The sequence below is a fragment of the Lissotriton helveticus genome, chromosome 7 (assembly GCF_964261635.1).
Source record: "Lissotriton helveticus chromosome 7, aLisHel1.1, whole genome shotgun sequence".
In the NCBI taxonomy this organism is placed as follows: Eukaryota; Metazoa; Chordata; class Amphibia; order Caudata; family Salamandridae; genus Lissotriton; species Lissotriton helveticus.
Genome location: NC_136068.1, coordinates 1,768,004,556 through 1,768,021,167, shown reverse-complemented (window position 1 = coordinate 1,768,021,167; position 16,612 = coordinate 1,768,004,556). Strand labels below are relative to the sequence as shown.

General features: G+C 44.1%; 1 protein-coding gene across 1 annotated transcript in view; it reads right to left on the bottom strand.

Annotated features, from left to right (window-relative positions):
* Window positions 1-16,612, bottom strand: part of SPACA6 (sperm acrosome associated 6) — a 247,875-nt gene that overhangs the window by 107,681 nt on the left and 123,582 nt on the right. The window contains exon 5 of the mRNA XM_078653885.1: window positions 13,795-13,818. Within this exon, the coding sequence (XP_078510011.1) occupies window positions 13,795-13,818 (24 nt within the window). The remainder of the gene's footprint in view (window positions 1-13,794; window positions 13,819-16,612) is intronic.

Sequence of the window (16,612 nt, the reverse complement as noted above, 5' to 3'; positions counted from 1 at the left end):
TTTCCGTATGTTGCGTACATCAGTATTTGAAAGATTATGAGGACCCCGCGGGCCGATATTTAAAAAAAATGTATGCCAGAAACCTTCGCGGGAGTGTACTCAACAACTTCCCAAAGTTTCCTGGCGATCGGATGAATGCTGTTTTAATTCTATTTATTTATTTGAATGCTTGTCGATACACAATTTGTTGTTTTTCTGTCTTGTGCGTACATCAGTATTCGAAAGATTATGAGGGCCCTGGGGGGCCGATATTTAAAAAAAAATTATGCCAGAAACCTTCTCGGGAGTGTATTCAACAACTTCCCAAAGTTTCATGGCGATCGGATGAATGGTGTAGTAATGAATAAAGGACAAACAGACAAACAGACAGACAGACATACTTTCGTTTTTATATATATAGTTTTATTGCGTTTTCAAATACTTTCAATATTTGTTCACAATCACAGTGATTAACACAAGAGTAGAACACACCCACCTGTCATATTGAAACTAGAATGTAATGAGATGAACACCAAGGTGATGAACATTCCCCCAACTCCTGTCAGTGCTGTCACACTGGCCTTGCACAAGAAGACCAGCGTCTTGCCACAGTACTTTGACAGATACCCCCATCCCCAAATGCTGAAGGGTACACTGAAACCCACACCAAAAATATGGGGAAAAGGAGGCTCGCCACCCCCACCTGTCCTGATACTTTCGGGTGAAATGTGCGCTTAACAAAATCTCTCAATCTCTCATTAGGCCAGTTAGCTCCTCTAGATTTCTGCAAATCTGAATGTGGTCATAAAGGGCCATATTTATCATTATTTATCACAGCACAACGCAGCAAGACAACTTGCTGTGCTGCGTCAAATGGAGAGTTCTGGAATGCACCATATAGGAATGCATCATCTTTACTAATATATGGAAATTCCTTGCTCTCTCTCTGCGCTGGCACATTCAGTGCAACTTAGTGCAAATGCGAGCCCCCATGCGCCATGCTATAAAGGTGCCTGCGTTGCAGGCATTTCCTTCTTGGTAAGTGTGCTGCAGAGTGCAGCACAGAGAGAAAGAGGAAAACCAGACGAATTTCACCCCGTTGTGCCTCTATCTGGAAAGTGAAGCATTTTGACCCATTCCCAGGTTTACCTTTCTTTGTAATTCTGGGAATGTGCCAAAATACATGGGTGGATGCGTGGAACACCCACTGTCCACCCTTGTAATGCCTTCCTGATACACAAGGCAGAGTCTACAAGGTGGCCTTGTGTGGCTTGGTAAATCTGACTTAGGCATTTTGTTTCTCTTGCAAAACCCTGCGTGATGCAAGGGCAACACAATCATATGATAAATTTGGGCCTAAGTTTATACATCAGCCATTCAAACGTGCACACGTACATATCTTCGAACCACTGTCTGTGATGTGGTACCTTGAGAGAGTGCTAGAATTCCAGAATACCCACTTTTGCTGTTGGTAGAGCTGTGGATAACCAGCACTGTACATGCATGTCAAATTAGGCAGAACAGTCATGTATAAGAGCAAACCTAGCTGTGAGGGCAACCGTCACATCTAATCCCTCCCCTAACATATCCCATAACCATCTCCAGTAACCCGTTATCAGCGTTCACTCCCAATTAAGAAGCAGAATATCACCCCTTCCCTACCACGTCTCTAACACCTAGAGTGCTCATGAAGTTTGGCCATTTGGAAGATTCACTGGTGTCCAGTGCCAGAGGTGGAGCACCGTAAAATTAAAAAAATCACTCCCGCCTTCCTCAGCCCCCGGTCATGGTCCTTCAACAGTTGTTTCCATCCACCATCATCAAAAGCGGTTGTAAGTCGGGATTCCCACCACTGCCTCAACCCATTAGATGTGGTTTGGGACAAAGTATGCTCTATAACAAGGGAGTATAACCCATAGACGGTACACCCAATGTCCTTACAGATACATATGACTGGGGTGGACATCATCATATACGGTTTCTTCACAAGGTGCATCTCCCTAATTGCATCTTTGTGCATTCGGGAAGTGATACTCACACTTCCGGTTTGGAAAGGTTTTCAGGTTCCCGTCCCTGGTCAAGTCGAACATATGGTTTATACCACTACCCTTCTATATCTTCCTGGACCGATAGTGACTTCTGCACTATGGAATAGAGGTGCCTTCACATGCAAATATGCTGATGCACCTATCTGGGCATGCAGGTTTTGCCATGATTCCTGGGAGGATTGTAAAATGGCATTGACTCCCACATGTCCCTTAATGGATTTGGTGTAGCATACTGCCAAATCATTCCTGTGCCTAAAAGAGGACACTCTAGTGGGAGCCATAATGGTGTCTCCGGGAAGGTCTTTATCATGTAAACCGAGGGAGTGAGCTGATGAGCTATCCACATGAGGCAATTACAAGCACCCCACTCCTGTGGCAGGGTAAAGCCTGAGAACCTTTAACTAAAGCCTTCCGTCACCCCCAGATAAAAGGCTGGATATTCTTGTCTATCTGCCATAAAAGGGTATTAAAAACAGTTAGAGGCAACATCTCGAAAACACAATTATACCTAGGTGCAATGTGCATTTTCACCATCTGTAAACTCCCCCATAGAGAGAGTTGTAGATGCTCCCATCTCTTAAAATCTGCCATTGTCTTCTATGTCAGTGGGGATATATTGTCATGTACCATATCCACCAGGGCTCTGTTGACATAGATTCCCAGGTTCTTCAAGCATCGAGGTTTCCAATGAAATGGTATGCCCCTCAGTGAGGCTGAAGATGTGCTTCAGGGGCAGGGCCTCACATTTTGACCAGTTGATGCGATAATCCAGAACCCTGAGAAAAGATCAATCGGGATCACCAGTTTTGGTGTCCAGGTCCGGGGATGCAATAATGTTAAGAGAATATCGTCTGCATAGAAAAAGCTTTGTGTTCTCCCGCTGTTGTCCTTACGTCAGAGATCTCCTCCTCCTATCAAAGCGTTATGTTCAGTAGTTCTAGCATAAGAAGAAATAGTATTGAGGACAGAGAGCATCCCTGCCACATAGTGCGTCCTTTCGGGAACTGTGCACTGCTTCTGGGTACCAATACCTGCTCTGTACTCACTTCAGAAAATTTGAGCCAAAACTCATTCTAACCATGGTGCGAAGAACTTACCCCATTCCACTCTATCAAATGCCTTCTTGGTGGATGTAGAAGAAGTACCTTTTCATCCTCATCAACCTTGACTTGCCAGAGAATATTGGATAAAAGTCTGAGATGATTAGTGGAAGTTCAACCCGGGACAAAGCCCTTGCTTGAATAAACTAAAGTTGTAAAACATTTCTATAGTCGACTTGCCAAAATTTTGGCCAAGATTTTGGTGTCCTCCTTGATAAGACACATTGGATTGTAGTTAGCACATTCTAGGTGATCTCTGTCTGGTTTAGGAATGAGAACAATCCACACCTTATTGACAACAGGAGGGAGACTGCCAGTATTAAGCGTTTTCCGAAAGACCTTATATAAAAGAGGCACAATCAGGGGTTTAGTGATTTAATGTAATTCCACTCAGTCATCATTTGGCCACTGCCAAAGCCCTCATCAGTTTTTCCCAGTAACATGCCTTCCCTGCCCCCATCAACATTGATAGGGACTGGGCAGAGCCTACATTTTGTTCATGAAACATTGAACCAGGGAGTGCAATCAGGGCCCATGTAATGAGATGTGTTCATATACCATGGACCTGGAAGGCGTGCAACCATGCTGAGCTTGAGTGTGAGACCCGCCATATCATGGTCTGAGACTCCCCCTGGTATATTTCATTGCTCGCTTACATGTCTCAATGTGGCCGCTGATGCAAGTAAGTTATTTAACTGGCTGTATGGGTGCAAGATGTAAAGGTATAATCGCTCTCTCTTGGATACAGTAACCTCGGGGATCTACCAAAGCAAAGTCTGATATTAGGTCATGAATGTAACACCAATCCTTACCATGCATAATGTCAGGCTTCCCTGTTCTATCAATAATTGGATCAATTACAACATTCATGTCACCCCCACCACCACCTTGGAATACCCAAAGAACAAAAACAGTCTAACAAGTCTGATTTTTGCAACACATTGGGTGAATTCTTTGTAAATAAAGTATCTTCGGTTTTTAACTCCTTTAAGAGTCACCACTCAGGTAACTTAGATCAGGCATTTTCGGACCCAATAAAAGCAGACGAGTGCTCGACGCAGATCCCACTGTTCCAATTTATTCCACCTACAATAGAACAGATTGTGCAGGAAGTGAATACTACTCACTCGGGTAGCCCAATGGATCCCTGTCCTCCCAAAGTAATGCAGCTCTTCCCTGAGTTGTTGAGCTCACTTTTGGAGAAACTTTTTTCACAAATTGTTAAATCTGGGATCTTTCCTGATGTTTGGAAAATTATATCGGTAAGACCGCTCTTAAAAAAACCGAATTTGGACAGCGAGGAGCCTGGCAGCTATAGACCTATAGCCAGGATTCCATTTGCAGCAAAAATATTAGAGAAACTATTAAACAACCAGTTATCCAGATATCTGATGGAGGGCAACTGGCTAGATCACTCTCAATTTGGATTCCGGGAAGGTCATGGGACGGAAACAGCTTTGCTGACCGCGGTGGAAGAACTTAGGAGTGTGTTGGATGATGGTGGGAAGGCCGCCTTGGTTCTATTAGACCTATCGGCGGCCTTCGATACGGTCAGCCATGATACACTTCTGATCCGTCTGACTGAGGCAAGGGTCAATGACTCGGCCTCAGCTCTCCTTGCTACCTATCTGTATAATAGAACTTTCTCGGTTGAGCTGGGAGAGGCGAAGTCCAATTCTTCTTTTAGCTCACCTTGTGGGGTACCTCAGGGATCCTCCCTGAGCCCTACCCTTTTTAATTTATATATGGCCCCTTTGGCTGAAATTATAAGGGAATGTGGTTTCACTCCAGTGTCGTATGCCGACGACACTCAGATAGTGGTGTCCATCAGTAAGGAAGTGAACAAGACGGCAGAAAAATTTAAATACTGTATGTCACAGGTCAGCCAGTGGATGCTGGACAATTGCTTAAAGCTAAATGGGGATAAGAGCGAAGTGCTGCTGCTGGGAGGCAATTCTAACATCTGGTCCCCAGCCTGGTGGCCCGACAGCTTGGGCAGTTGTCCAGAGCCAGCTGAAAAAGTAAAAAATTCGGGAATGACCCTGGATACCAAACTCTCATTTGATGCCCAAGCTAGTAAATTGGCATCTTCAGTCTGGTTTATCTTGAAGATGATTAAAAAAAACTACTACCTTACATACCAGATGATACTCGAAAGATGGTAGTGACGGCATTAGAATTATCTAGATTAGATTATGGGAATGCTATATATGCCGGAGCGAGAGTACAGATTTTATCTAAGTTACAACGCCTGCAAAATGCAGCTGCAAGGCTGGTACTCGGTATTCCCAAATATGAGCCAATTGCACATAAACTAAAAATCTTACATTGGCTTCCAATTGCAAAAAGAGTGCAATTTAAATCACTGTGTTTGGCATACAAGGCTGTTCATGGATCAGGCTCAAAGTTCTTGAGAACCAATTTAAAACTGTATGAACCTTCCAGATTGCTTAGATCAAGCCAATTGAAATTAATTAGAGTCCCGAAAATCAAACGGGCCAATTGGGGTGGAAGGAGCTTTTTTGTACACACAGCACGGACCTGGAACCTGCTGCCACTCACTATAAAAAATAGCCCATCTCTAGGCTCCTTTAGAAAAGCTGTAAAAACTTGGCTTTTTACTGCTACTTGTTAGATGACCCGTTCAAGAGGCCTGCTGTCAGTCATTAGCGCCAAGACACCTTCGGCATTCGCGCGCTTTTTAAGTTGATAAATCAAATCAAATCAATCAAATCAAGAAATTGGATTTATTACCAACCGGGGTGTAGACAGAGCCAGCAGTGAGGTATGTGTTTCGCATGTACCTACCTCTTTGTCAGCCGAGGTGTGATGCTACATGGTAAGTTCTAATGAAAGAGTATTGCCATGTCTCTGGTCTGGCGACTAAAAGGGGCAGTCTGTGAGGAAGCCTGGTGCGTAGTTGAACATGCGTAGAGCACCTGCCCCATCTATTGCCTGCGTAATCTGTTAGACTCCTACCCTGTCACATAAGTTTCCCGGATCAATACAATGTGGGGTTTGAGATGTCCAAGGAAGGATAGCACTTTTTTGCACTTTACATTGTGTGAAAGGCCATTAACAATAAGGGAGAGTAATGTGTGCATCCCAGCTCCACCCGGCATTTCTGTATAATCCCCAATAGGCCACCCACCACTCTCGACACTAGAGGAGCTGGAAAGAACGGGGTAATGAAGGGTAGTAGCGTGTTACCCAGTAAATGTTGATGGGATCTAGTAAACATACCCATCGACAGGGGTGTCTCAAAGATATAATTGGAGGGACGGCTTCCAAGATATAGAGCTGACCGTAGTAATGGGGATTATGGAGCAGAAACACTGTCAAGTGCCGAGGGCCATATCCACAGGTCCCGCGCTGAAAATCAGAAGTCAGGGAGTCGAAATAAAACATTCACCACTCAACCAACTGTAACTGTGGGGGCTATACCAACAGCCAAACCAAGCCGTCCATTTCCGGGACACCAAAACTTTCAAGAAACAGCGCCCCAAACAGAATTTCATATAACACTAATGGGGATCTAGCACAGTGACCCCCCCTTGAAAAAGTCTGCCCCCCTCTCTAAATGTCGGACAAAAGAAAAGTGATGGAAACACTCTGTTAATCCCAACTTCCTCCCACCCTGGGCACCCCCAGCCAAGAGTAAAATGACATTGAGGCAAGAGCTACTGGGCCCCTGAGCGTCCAGTAGCAGCCACTGCAAAGCACAATAAAGTTGGACTCAAAACCAAAGTAAAAATCTCATTCCACCCCAAACATTTCTGCCACTGTAGAACTGGCTGTCAGCAGCCCTTACCCACAGCCTTGGGGGCCATTAGTACTTCTATGCAGGCTGGGGCATGCAGAAAGTAATGCAAACCAGAATGGCAATACAGCAGAACTCTACCCAGTTCCCCCAATGAAACGTAGTCCCAGGATAGTCACACTTTAAAGTATGATGAGAGATCGGGACTTTTCACTACCATTTTGTGCCTCCCGGTGCCCCATTTTGGAAGTAATTTCCCATCTCTGTGTCACCTTTTCCAAGCTCCGGCATTCCTCAGAGGCCTCCCTGCCCAGTGCAGCTGCTCCATCACCAGTTCAAGTCGGAGAGGCCTCAGGGGAGGCAGTATCAATTTGACTTGCTTCTTTCATGTCCAGTTCATCTAGCCATCGTTCCAGGTCATCTGGTTCTTCATAGCCCCTTGTCCGGCCTTCCATAGTAATCAGCATTCTGGCCAGTTCCATCGAACCATATTTTAGCTCTGTTTATCATGTTTGAGCGCAATGCCAAGGATTGCTTTCTCTTTAAGTTTGTTTCAAATGATGGTAAAAGGAGACTTTGAAGATTAATAAAAATATATGGGCTGTATTGTTTCACCGTGGCCAGGATTTAACAGGCTTGCTGGTGTTGTAAGCAGAAGGCAGGGATTTGCCAAGGCCTTGATTGTGAGGGTGGTCACTTTGAATGGATGAACCTTCTGGAACTCCAGGGCAGTATCATAGTTAAAGTTCAAAACATTGGGAAGCCACTTGCCTGAGAACTCCACGTTCTCTGGCACCCCAGAAATCTGCACATTATTGCTCCAACTCCTTTCTTCTAGGTCTATAGTTTTCCTGAGTAGTTCTCATATATCTGGGCTCAGTAAGCTTGAGTGCCCCATCTGGCCTCCACATCCGACACCCTCTGTTCTGAAGTATTAAATCTAGAGTGGAAATTGTTCATATCTCCTCGAGAGATTCACCTCAGTCGAAGTGGTCGAGTTCGCATCATTGACTGCCCCAATGGAAAGTTTGATGTTAGCCTGTCCTTTCAGTAAAGTGGTTAAATCAGTATTAGACACTTCCCTCTATAGTATACCTCCTTCACCATATCATCCCTCAAGGCTTTTGAATTTCTCTTCCTGGCTGCCGTCACTGAAAACGTTAGTTACCTTCTGTGTTTGGGTTTCAAGCCCTGCGACATGAGGAACTCCGAGGAGCTTCATATGCCACTGTAGACTCTCCAAGCTCTATCCCACCCAAGGGGGACTCCCGGGGGCACAAGGGGGTATCAATCTCCAACCACTCACTCTGCCACTCTAAGCGAGTAGGTGGTTGTTATCCAGGCCATATATTTCAGCAACGCGGAAACTCTTATGCAGTCTGATCTAAGATAGCCGCTAATGACAATCCGGGGATAGGACAGTGAGTGTCATGATATGCTGTGGTGACTCACAGGTGTAGATGCCTCAAATGGGGGATCACAATGCCTCTCTAGTCCTGTTGGATAGATCAACCCAGGGATGGCTGCCAGAAAAGAAGAGGCCAACTTTTCACTGTGCTGAGGAGAGCATGGCAATTGTAGAAGCCGGCGGCAACCCCAATCCAAGATGGCTGCTCCGGCCCCCCGTGATGGATTGTTCCCGTTTCCTTATGGTGAGTCATAGTTGTGGCCGAGTAGGGATTGGAATTTCACATCCCATCTCTTCTCCCAGACCAAGTGTCTCGGGCTTCCGGGGGAGAGGGGGTATTATGCCGGTGTCTAAGGTATGGTTCACACTGCGCTGTATGATGTGTTTGGTTTTCTGGGCAATTTCCCAGTCTTCCTGTGCTTCTGAGATGATCCTTAGATGTAGTGAGTAGTCAGCAGGGGAGCCCAATCGCCACGATCCTGCTGGGCCCACTGCCGCCAGCAGGTTCCGACTGTGCCTCATGCTGGGGCACTCCAGGGTGTCTTCCAGTAATGATTACCCTCATAGCACTATGAGGCTTGCTGTATTAATGTTTCATAAGGGGCTTCAGAGCTTCAGCTTTACGAGAGCTTCAGCCTGATACCACCAAGCTAGTCAGCATCCAACCACGCCACCCGAAGATCGACTGCTTGCAGCAAGAGTGTGGAATGGTCTAACAGTTGTTCTGATGTAGAGGGAAATGAGCCTGAGAGGAAATAGATGATTTGTAAGACCCATCAGTCCGACATGATGGTTCTCCAGCCTGGGAAGAAATGTTGTATCCTGTCTCCGACCGACTAAGCATGTTAAGTTGTCTATGCAGCCAATGTAGGATGGAAAATTTAGAAAAAAGCAGTCTGTTGGTGCAAACTTCGTCAGCTGTGCCACACTCTCTGCCCTAACATGACTTACACTGCTGCACAAATTAGGAGGTGAAATGTCTATTGCTTGATAAATTAACATCAGCGCAATGAGAGAGATAAAGAAATAAAAAAAGGGCAATCATTATTACACTATCTCTTGATTGAGCAGCGTCCATATAAGCAAGAGTAAAGTGCAGGTTGCTATTCAATAGAATTAAGATGATGTCTATAATGTCTTATAAAAACAAAATATTCTGAGTCAATATACTCTCAAAGTGGGCATTATGGCTTCTGTGTCCTGGCCTTGTACCTGCAATTCATTGTCATCAATACTCAGTTCTGCCAAGGCCAGTTTCATAAACTTAAGGAACCTTGAAATGAGCTGGCCAGAAGCATTATTCGGACAGACTCCTACTGCCTTGTAATAGATTCATATATTAAACACCTAAATAGTGGTTTAACCAGAATTTTCTGAGCTCTATGTGAATAAATTTAGACCTTGTGGATTAATGATTCTTCTACAGCACCACATAAACAGCATGATTGTACAAATTCTTCCTTAATCCTGCCATATCTAAGGCCTCCTAGTGGGATGAGGCTAAATCAGAATCTCATTAATTGTCTCTTCCACTCTACAGGCCAAAGTTGCTTTAGGTATTTATTTATTTATTTTTAAAGTTTTATATAGAGCAAACATGATCCCGAAGGATATCAGAGCGCTTTACAAATTGAGAGAAAGGAAGGTAGCAGTTGCAGTATAGGCATCACAAAGAATACCAACCCAAACAAATCAAATAGACATCCAAACTAAAGGTTACAATCGAAAGGGACAACTAAGAATAAGATAATAACTGGTACATAGGGAACTGTGAGGGGAGCAGATGATTAGTAAAGAAGAATAACACCCAGCTCAGGGCTTAGGGTATAAGTCCAATGTATTAGAGCAGACGATCTGAGACCCTTTTAAGGTAACAAACTTGTTCATGAGGAATCTTTTTACTTCAAATTTGAAGGCAACCTTGGAGGAGATTCTGTGTATTTCCGGTGAGAGAGAGTTCCAGATCTTCAGATAGGTATAGTTGGACATCTTATTGGTCATAAAGTGCCGGTATCTACAGGTTGGGAGGGATTTCTCCTTGAAAAACCCACAAACTTCCTGTATTGTTGGATGACCCTGCCTATTGGTAGACGAGAATCCTGATGGTTAGGCTGTGCTTGGCTATCCTTAACTTGTAAGTGTGCCTAATATTTCTTCTCCTCAAACAATCTAGCACCATCAAAGGGCATGATCACAAGAAACTCCTGGACGTCCTCTGAAAACCTGGTTGATCACATCCAGGCATGCCTTATAAGCACTACAATGGCGCCAATAGCTCTGCCAACACAGGTAGCTATGTCTTGGCCATCATATGTCATTTAAACCGGTGAGACCCTGCGGTCTTGGGATGGTCTGCAATATTTTGCTGCTCACATCCCATAAAGCAGAAAGTTGCACCACATTCAAAGATCTTATGGCAAAGTATTGATTGGGAAGGTATTAATAGCAATCTTACTAGTCGTATTCAGGTATAGGGTGCCTTGTCAAAAATGTAGGGTCACCTGGAGCCAGAGTATGTCTTCTGTATGTCATCTGTCAAAAGGTCTACTTACCGAAAAGCCCAAGTATGTTGTACCAGTACAAAGGGGCTGGTGTAGACCCTGGGCCGGGAATCAGCCCCAGGGGTCAGTATGTGCTGAGGGAGGGCAGCTGCTGAATATCCTGTTAGAACCGCTTGCACTTCCATGGGCCCAAATGCACAGCAGAGGAAGCCAAAAGTATCCGAAAGAGCTGCAGCATGCCCCCCTGAGGACTGCAATTTGCTGAAGGGTGGATGAATTCCGGTCACACTGGGACCAACTGTGGGGCCAGGTTGGAGTTTGCAAAGAGTCCTGTGGGGGATGACTGTTTAATTGATGGCCTCACACATTCGCACCTGATTTCAAGTGGTGGGATGGGGATTGGTCACAGTTAGCTTCCTTGCCCTCAAGGTGCGTCTCTGACTTTGACTCCCTTGAAAACTTCAAGCAGGAACAGGACTTTGTGTGGGACCGACTGTTTGCATGGGAACACGAATGTCCAGGTGACTTGGAGCGGGAGTGAGGTCTATGTTTTAAACGCAACCTCTTATGTTCGGTGGCGAAGAGTTTTGACTCCAGCTCCCGGATCACCCTAGGGTGCATGAAGGGGCGTTTATTGCATGGCCTTGAGTTGTAACTGAAGCCCAATCACCAAAGGCACTTGTTGTGCTGGTCTGTGACATACATCTGCTTCTTACCATCATGGCATGACTTGAACCCTGTCATTTTCAGTGAAGACATCGTCCCTCGCACACTGTTTTATGCAATTTAGAATTTGTTAGTAAATCAACAAATTTAGGAGTGAAGCTTCAGATCTGCATGGAGAGTGCAGAAAGAAAGAAATGACGTCAGCGCAGAGGGGTTGGGGCACTTTTATCCAGCTCTGCAATATCACTATCAGGGCAATGTAGAGTCACCACTGAGCCACCTATTGGCATTCAGAGCACTTTAGAGAGAATTCTCACGATCCAATCTCGTGCTTGAAGATATTTATACAGTGTATGCATTTATGTATGTGTTTTGTATTTCCATGGCTCAAACTTAGCTAAAAAGCAGTGGAGCGCTGTTCAGGGTCTAAGAGTAGACGAGTATAAAGTCAATAAGTGATAAGAGAGGTAACTGGTTTGTGAATGGTTAATGCATTGTGATCTAGCATTCTCTGAAGTGGTGCATCTTCAACTGTTTCCTAAACTGGAGCAGCATTGGGAAGTCATGATGAATATGTGGAGTTGTTCCATATCCTGTGTGCATCGATATACATGGTCTGTTGCCTTTTTTTTTCTTTTTTTACACTTCTTAGTCTGCAGTCTGATGGTGTCCTGGCTCTGGGCGTGCGGAGAACCACCAGAGTTGGTGAGCTTGTCTGCAGGATTAGCACTGGTGCTGGTCATGGTGGCCCTGTAATTGATGAAGCTGGGTTTGAAGATGGTATGATCCGGCAAGGGGAGCCAAACGACTCACTCAGGGGAGCATGGATGACTTTTGGAATTAAGAAAACTTGGAATCACTGGAGACAATGATACTAACCAACCATGCTTTTCTATGAGTATATCCCACTGGACCTTCTGTTTTCTGAAATGTTGACTTGTGAACATTTGTATGCCTGCACTAGGGGAAGTTAATCAGCAATATTTAAACCCCTTTGAAATCTGGAGAAGAATATTCTGCTGAAATCCCCTCCATAGGATCTCAATTCTCTCAAAGATGTGTTTAGCAATAATATTTCTATGTGGGAAGAAGTATTATTCAAATTATAATTCTGAATATTGTTTTAGAGTTTGCTGCAGATAAAGGTGTATGGGACGATAGAGGAAAGGGATTTCCCCAGGACTGTAAATATTGGTCAAACTGATAAACTGGGACCAGAACTCTGGCGTCACAGTTACACAGGCAAATACTTAACTGTGCATGATGGATGGTGTGGTGTGATTAGGAAACATATAGGTGTAATGTTCAGGGGATATGAGGCACTGAAAGAAAGTGGAAATAACCTGCATGCTTGAGGGAATCACCATTTTAATTTTAACATTTAAATATATAGTGGACAAATATACAAAGTTTTTTGCAGTGCAGTGCAGCCACCAAAGTGGCATGAAATAGAGAGAATAACAGTGCCATATGAACTAAGATATGGTGCTGTTGCTCTCTGCCGTAGTGCTGGTGGACTTTAGGCTATCTTGCATGAATGCAGACCTTTGCACCATATTGCAAGGGTGTGATCAAGATGCCAAGCATACAATTTGCATTGGAAGGTTACCCTTCTAGTACAATATACTATGCTTTGTAAAAGTTTGGGACTTTTCCCACCTTGCATATGTGTTGTGTGTTACGGCACACATGCAAAGTTGTAAAATGACAGGAGAAAAGAAAACTTTACTGCAACAAAACGTTTGCTCCGAGAAGGCACCATTTTTAATGCACAGTCCATTCTAGCATGTTATTACATAGGGGTTTGTGTAAAAATCCATGGGTGATTGCATGGGAATGCCCATGTACCATCCATGATAGGCACCCCAGACTTTATTTTTGTGATGCAAACCTGTCACAAAGTGGTAGTAAATCTGCCCGTGACTTTGGATCGTGTTGGAGATTCCTTTTTACGTTACTTCCAATGAGTAGTTTGTGACCCATTCACAATACAACAAGAAACCATGGGCCGGATTTGTAAACATTGGGCTGAGAGGAGGTTTTACTTACTCTTGTAGTACTCCTGGCTTACTATCGAGCCCCAAGAGTAAGACAGAGGTACTCCTGGGTTCAATCTGACTTAATACTGAAATTCAGAACTAAGTGAGTAGCACTGCAAGAGTATATGACAGCAAATCTTTGTGAATACCTATGTCTTAGATAAATGGATATTTCCAACAATGTCAAGTAATATGTGCAGGGATCTAACCAGCCACATCAACCACAGATGGCAAAAAGAAGCCACACTATTGATAGCCAATTTGAAAACTCTTACAAACAGAGCAGTACTCACCGCAAGGTGGAAGGCACGGGACAGCTGAAAAAGAAAATATGAACTTTGTTATTGACACCTGCATCTGGTTAAATGAGCATGTACACTGAAACAATAACATATAAGATTTCAATATTAAACAAAGGTACCTTATGTGGCGGCTGGCATCTACTGGGGAGGGTGGTCAAATGGATGGGTGCGCACAAATAAAATAAAAAAAAGAATTAAAATAAAACACTTACCAGGTCCATGCAACTCCGATCTCTCCTGCTGAGACTGCAATGCGGGCCCCAGCAAACTCTCTCAACCAACCCTGGTGCTGCTCTCATGCTGTTAACCAGCATGACAGCAGCACCCTGGTTGGTGGGAGCAGCCTCTCTCAGTTCTAAGCAGCATACTCGAGGCCTGCACTTGCTCTCAACCCAGCTGTCCTAAGACAGCTGGGTTGAGAGGTTTAAAGTGTGCATGTCTGGCTGGCTGTTGCAAGACGGCCTGCCAAAGAGACATGCGCACTTTAAACAGTGCACAGGCAGCCCTCTGCCCATCACTCCTCCCTGCTGCCACTCAGCAGCCCCCAGCCTCTGTCGTTACTACATTCAGGCTGGGATGATGAAAAATAAAATGGTAATATATTACCATTTTATTTTCATCTCTGGGGATTTGGGGGGCACTCAAGTGGGGCAACGCTCCTCTGTTCCAATCGAGGAGCCACCCCTCCAAACTACTTCATAATACTCACATTCATCAAATCTTCTAAATTTACTTTATCCTTTTTCTCCTAAATCTGAGTTAACCTTCTTACTACCGCTTTTATGCTCAAACACGATACGATTGCACTCCAATATTGCATTAATTTCTTTCCCACATCCTGCTTTCTTCCTATTACCTTCTGTCGGGCACTTTTATAATTATTAGTTAACTGCTTGTTCTGTATTGAATATTTGTTTAAAGGTGATATGGACTTTGCAGAGAGACCTAGAGCCCGATGTAGGTAATCCCAGATTACAGATTCTTAAATACCGAATCATACTGTTTCGGTATTTAAGAACAGACAAATGGGATGTAGGTAATTTACTGAAAAAATTACAGAATAGGTAAGTTTTGGTAATTACTGAATCGGTAAATACTGATTCGGTAATTGCCATTCATTCCTATGGCCTGGAGGCCCATAGGAATGAATTCCAATTACCGAATCGGTATTTACCGATTCGGTAAAAGGGGGAAACATTGGAGGGTGGCAGGGTTTCACTTTGACACCCTGTTGCACCCCTCAATTATGTATGGGTGCACATGTTGCAGACATACATGCCCTAAGGGCCCTAAGGCATGTATGTCTGCAACATGGCACTGTTGGAAAAGCAAAAAAAATGCTTTTCCCAAGGTTTTCATTATTTACCACAAACTTGTAGTTGGTGGTAAATAACAAATCCTAAAAGGGGAAAAGCACTCATTTGAGTGATCCCTACATAGCAAAATCGGTAATTTACCGATTCGGTATTTTAAGGAATCGGTAATTTACCGATTCCTTAAAATACCGATTTGGTAAATTACCGAATCAGTAAAATGCCCACCTTCATCTCATTTTCCAAATACCGGTCGATAACGGCCGAAATTACCGAATTTCGGCCGTTACCGACCGGTATTTGCCTACCTACATCTGGCCCCTAGTTATGTGGAAAGAGAGTCAGAGAACCAAATGTGTGATAAGGAAACATGTTACTCACCTGTAGCTCCAGTTCTCCAGCATTGGCACCCTGTTGCACCCCTCAATTATGTATGGGTGCACATGTTGCAGACATACATTCCCTAAGGGCCCTAAGGGCATGTATGTCTGCAACATGGCACTGTTGGAAAAGCAAAAAAAATGCTTTTTCCAAGGTTTTCATTATTTACCACCAACTTGTAGTTGGTGGTAAATAACGAATCCTAAAAGGGGAAAAGCACTCATTTGAGTGCTCCCTACATAGCAAAATCGGTAATTTACCGATTCGGTATTTTAAGGAATCGGTAATTTACCGATTCCTTAAAATACCGATTTGGTAAATTACCGAATCAGTAAAATGCCCACCTTCATCTCATTTTCCAAATACCGGTCGATAACGGCCGAAATTACCGAATTTCGGCCGTTACCGACCGGTATTTGCCTACCTACATCTGGCCCCTAGTTATGTGGAAAGAGAGTCAGAGAACCAAATGTGTGATAAGGAAACATGTTACTCACCTGTAGCTCCAGTTCTCCAGCATTGGCACCCTGTTGCACCCCTCAATTATGTATGGGTGCACATGTTGCAGACATACATTCCCTAAGGGCCCTAAGGGCATGTATGTCTGCAACATGGCACTGTTGGAAAAGCAAAAAAAATGCTTTTTCCAAGGTTTTCATTATTTACCACCAACTTGTAGTTGGTGGTAAATAACGAATCCTAAAAGGGGAAAAGCACTCATTTGAGTGCTCCCTACATAGCAAAATCGGTAATTTACCGATTCGGTATTTTAAGGAATCGGTAATTTACAGATTCCTTAAAATACCGATTTGGTAAATTACCGAATCAGTAAAATGCCCACCTTCATCTCATTTTCCAAATACCGGTCGATAACGGCCGAAATTACCGAATTTCGGCCGTTACCGACCGGTATTTGCCTACCTACATCTGGCCCCTAGTTATGTGGAAAGAGAGTCAGAGAACCAAATGTGTGATAAGGAAACATGTTACTCACCTGTAGCTCCAGTTCTCCAGCATTGGCACCCTGTTGCACCCCTCAATTATGTATGGGTGCACATGTTGCAGACATACATGCCCTAAGGGCCCTAAGGGCATGTATGTCTGCAACATGGCAC